This window comes from Electrona antarctica (assembly GCF_951216825.1).
Source record: "Electrona antarctica genome assembly, chromosome: 8".
NCBI classification, from domain to species: domain Eukaryota; kingdom Metazoa; phylum Chordata; class Actinopteri; order Myctophiformes; family Myctophidae; genus Electrona; species Electrona antarctica.
In genome coordinates, this window is record NC_136789.1 from 54,945,460 (window position 1) to 54,950,448 (window position 4,989).

The following is a 4,989-nucleotide window of genomic DNA, read 5'->3' on the forward strand; positions in this document are numbered from 1 at the left end:
AAAAACATACACACAACAAGCAACAAACAAGACAAGAGGACATTATTTATAGACCGTTCACATCCCACTGGAAGTGGCATTACCTTTTTTTTTTTTTTGTTCTCTTTCTTTGTCTTGGAGTTGTTACTTGCCACCAGAATGCCGACTTATTTGCAGAAAACGTGACATGCAACAAAACACGTTGTCCTCGTCACTACCACCACCACCACCAGGGAGTTAACCCGCATGCATATTATACATGCAGTATAATATTTACAATATTGGATGACCGACACAAAAGAAAAGGAAAAAAGTGGATGATTCTGTCGGAGCGGTGAAGCAGTTTTCTTTTCCTGGGGCGGAGAAAGAGAGAGAGAGAGAGAGAGAGAGAGAGAGCCGCGATCCATCCATCCTGCATCTCGTCGGGCTTGGAGGACGTGCCTGGGAGGGGGACCGGCTGGCATTGGAACTGTATAACGGCATATTGATCGATCGCCAATAATAATCAATCGAATCAAACGCCCAAAAAACACAAAACATGAACCTGATCGGGAGCTACCAGCATCACCACCTCATGCACGACACGTTCCCGTTCGTGCAGGCGGCGGCGCGCTGCTCCCAGGACAGCCCGGCCGCGTCCTACTTCCAGAGCTGGGTGGTGTCCAACCAGACGGCGGCGGACTTCCACCACCTCCAGCAGCCGGCCGGCGGCGCCTCCTACCCGGGCGAGTTCGGGGGAGTCGGCCCGGGGGTGGTGGGCGCGCACGGAGGCTTGGACAGAGGTGTGTGTGTGTGTGTGTGTGTGTGTGTGTGTGTGTGTGTGTGTGTGTGTGTGTGTGTGTGTGTGTGTGTGTGTGTGTGTGTGTGACTGTGCAGTGTGCACTATGCAGTAGGCCTATACTAAAAGTATAGTCTACATTTAATATGTGTATGTTTTGGAGCATTAAAAAAAATATATATATATATAATTGTGACTTTCGAGGGTATGCTAATTATGTATAGACAAAAAGCACATATATTACTAAATTAACAGCTCACAACCCGTGAGCCTATAGATTCACTTTTTTTCCCTTCTGAATTTTTGGTTACAGCAATGCATCCCTTAGTAAAATAAATAAAGGCACTTAGAAATGTGTACCTTTGGCTTTAAATATATAGCATTTAGTGGGCAGCCTCTAAAAGTGGTTCCCAAACGTTTGACCCTATGACCCAAAAAGAGAGATTAGACGTTTGCCTGCATGGACCCTGAAAATAGCCGATCTACAAGCTCACAGCGCACAGCGCACAAACATTTGTTTTCTAATTTATGGAATTTCGGCGATTTCTCTTTGATTTCTAAATGAAATCTATGAAGAAGAAAAAAATCATTGAATTTAGTTTTTGTATTCATGAACATTAAATATAGCTTTTTTTGGAAATGTTTTTTGAAAATGTTATGAAATAATAATTAAAAACAAAATGTAGGAAACTAAAACAAATAATAAAAGGGACCCATGCATAACAATTGGTCAGCGACCCATCAGGCATTGAGTTTGGGAACCAACCAGTGGCCTATAATAAATAGGCTAATACTTGTGTCCATCCCACCCCATAACAATAGGCTTGGACGACGGGCTGTCCTCTCGGATGATGCACCATCACCACCACCACCATAGCGGCGGCGGCGGGCCGGGCAGCGGCGGAGGAGGCGGCGGGGGGAACAACGGCGGCAAGCGGCGCTCGGCGTCCGGCGGGCCGAAGAAGGAGCGCAAGCGCACGGAGAGCATCAACACGGCGTTCGCGGAGCTGCGGGAGTGCATCCCCAACGTGCCCGCCGACACCAAGCTGTCCAAGATCAAGACGCTGCGGCTGGCCACCAGCTACATCGCCTACCTGATGGACGTGCTGGCCAAGGACAGCACCGGCGAGGTGTGCTCCACCGAGGGCTTCAAGGCCGAGATCAAGAAGTACGACAACCGGGACATGAAGCGGAAACGGGAAATGGTAAGGGACTCTGTTATGGATCAAGATCATATATAGGCCTATATAAAAAAAGAAAAGAAAAAAAAAAAGAATAATAATCGTTGTACTCTCTAAAGCCCCAAAACCACACCAATGCATGCAAGTCCTGCAGTTGCAAGGAGTTGCATTGGTGTGGTTTGGGGGGCCTAGGATTTAGTCAGATATATAGGCCTTTTTTGGTACGGAAAAAGTCAGACTATATAAAATACAAATACATCTGATAGATGAGATTTTCTATATGTAAATACAAGTTATACATGACGTTTTGAAAGTGGATCATCGGGAGCTCATGCTTTATAGAAGCATTTTAATGTTACACAATGATACATTCATCATTTTATCATTTAATTAGTGGTATGGAATTAATATAGTATAATATTTGATATGTTTCTCGTTACAATAAATGACCGTATCAGCAACGTTTGGAATAGGCTATAGTTAAATAATTTAAAAATGACTATATTAATAATATAAACCTATATGCTGAATTAGTAGACTCATTGATGTTTACATTGAGATTTATTTTGTTCATTTTTAATCCTCCGTCATCCTCATTCTGCAGATTTAGTCTGAATGATGTTGACAAATATGTGTCATTTATAAATAATTATAAAAATATATATAAAACATAAAATTACATAAGTGTGTTCCTTCAGAATTACCATAATAGTAGCCTACTATTAATACAAAATATTATTATTATTATTATTATTATTATTATTATTATTATTATTATTATTATTATTATTATTATTATTATTATTATGTGATGTATTCCATCCATGCGTGAAGGTTTATGCATGTAATATGCAGGACTACAGTACGTGCAAGGGTTTACACTACATGCTGTGTAATAATTACACAGCATTAATGCCTAATATTAATATGAACCTTTATTGAGAAAAGGATATCCCCTTGAGATGTATATCATCTCGTTTTCGAGGGGGTCCAACAACATGCAGCAAATGACAGAACAATACAACAGATACATTCATGCATATACATCAACGAAGACAAAAACAAACAAAAAAGCTCCCCTAAAACTAGCCGCTCCCTTAATCACCCACAACATAGCAGACTTCAGGCATCAATATTCACAAACCATAACAGATATGCAAATGCATTAATGCCTAATAATCTATGTTGCATGAAGGCTTAAGGCTTACAGGAGTCTTTGGTGTAATATTTATACTAATATTCACGTGTTAATCTATCCACAAATTGAAGGCCTATAGGCTTACAGCTGTCTTTGGTGTAATATTTATACTAATATTCACGTGTTAATCTATCCACAAATTGAAGGCCTAGGCTTACAGCTGTCTTTGGTGTAATATTTATACTAATAATCATGTTCTTCCATCCACAGAATGAAGGCCTATAGGCTTACAGGAGTCTTTGGTGTAATATTTATACTAATGTTAATATGTGTTCTTCCATCCACATAATGAAGGCATATAGCTTACAGGAGTCTTTGGTGTAATATTTATACTAATATGTGTAGGCCTATACTTCTATATCCACAGAATGAAGGCATAGGCTTACAGGAGTCTTTGGTGTAATATATATAATAATATTTATACTAATATGCATGTGTTCTTCTATATCCACAGAATGAAGGCCTGGGCTTACAGGAGTCTTTGGTGTAATATATATAATAATATTTATACTAATATGCATGTGTTCTTCTATATCCACAGAATGAAGGCCTGGGCTTACAGGAGTCTTTGGGGAACGAGAAGAAGTTTAAAGGACGGACAGGCTGGCCTCAGCAGGTCTGGGCTCTGGAGCTCAACCAATGAATGAACTATCAAAACTATACCCAGAGGAAATATATGTATATATTATATAAATATGTATCATAATGAGAATAATAAGAATAAGAATTAAAAAAAAAATACGAAGCAAAAAAACACTCAGAGAAACTGTTGTTGCTGCTGCCTGCGAGGAATATAAAGATCTTTTTTGTTTTAGTTTTTTGTTTTAAACATTCTATTACAAAACGTGCAATTACGCGCAGAGCGCATGACGCGCAGAGCGCATTTCCTTCCCCCTCCACACCGTCGGGACTATGAGAAGAAAGCTGGACCGTCCGGCGGTCGGGTCGATAGATACACACAGATAGATTATACATGGGAGGACCATGGGAGCGACGTATAACCATGCCAGGAGGACCCGCGTGGCGTGGACCGGCCGCGTGCGGGAACGGCGTGGAGACTATATAGTGGACCCTCCTGTCTTCCTCGGAACGTTTGGAACCGTCACGGACCGTGATTATTTGAACTGTTACAAAAAAACAACGGACGGGACGGCGGACGGGCACCGCGGCGCCAGACAGAGCTCTTGTTGTTGGACACTTTTTGCTGCATATTCTTCTGGGTATAATTAATACCCACAATCGGTTCTGAGTCGCACGCACGCACGCACACACACACACACACGCACGCACACACACACACACACACACACACACACACACACACACACACACACACACACACACACACACACACACTGTGGTGTTTTTGTTGTTGTTGTATTTGTTTGTTTGTTTTTCTTCACGTTGTCATTTCAGTTGATCGGCACTAAATGTTCCCCTGCTCCGCTTGTAGAATAATTATATAAATGTAGGGAAATTATGATGATGATGATGATAATAATAATAATAAAACAATAATAATAATAATCCCGACGTATACTTCGTCGCACGCTGGTATAGCGTGCATGTGCATGCATGTGAACTGAAAATACTGTTGTTTTCCTGGCGCGCGGCACCGTCGTACGGCAAAGCATACATCAGGCTTTGAAGCTGAAATCTACCTCGTGTTTGGTCACTGTTCGTTTGAGATGAGAAATAAAATGAACCTCTAACCCTGTGTAAAGAATACGATTATTATTATTATTATTATTATTATTATTATTATTATATATGCCATTTGATTTGAGGATATGCAAATATGCAACTTAAATATAGGCCTAAATCGTTTTGAATGCGCATAGCTGTTTGATGAG

General features: G+C 40.9%; 1 protein-coding gene across 1 annotated transcript; it reads left to right on the forward strand.

Moving 5' to 3' along the window:
* Nucleotides 1-366: 366 nt before the first annotated feature.
* On the forward strand, nt 367-3,802 carry LOC306928852 (heart- and neural crest derivatives-expressed protein 1-like). Its single transcript, XM_079509126.1, has 3 exons — nt 367-761; nt 1,580-1,962; nt 3,678-3,802. Exons 1-3 carry the CDS (start codon nt 518-520, stop codon nt 3,777-3,779), a joined length of 729 nt encoding a protein of 242 aa, XP_079365252.1. The 5' UTR covers nt 367-517; the 3' UTR covers nt 3,780-3,802.
* The last annotated feature ends 1,187 nt before the right edge of the window (nt 3,803-4,989 follow it).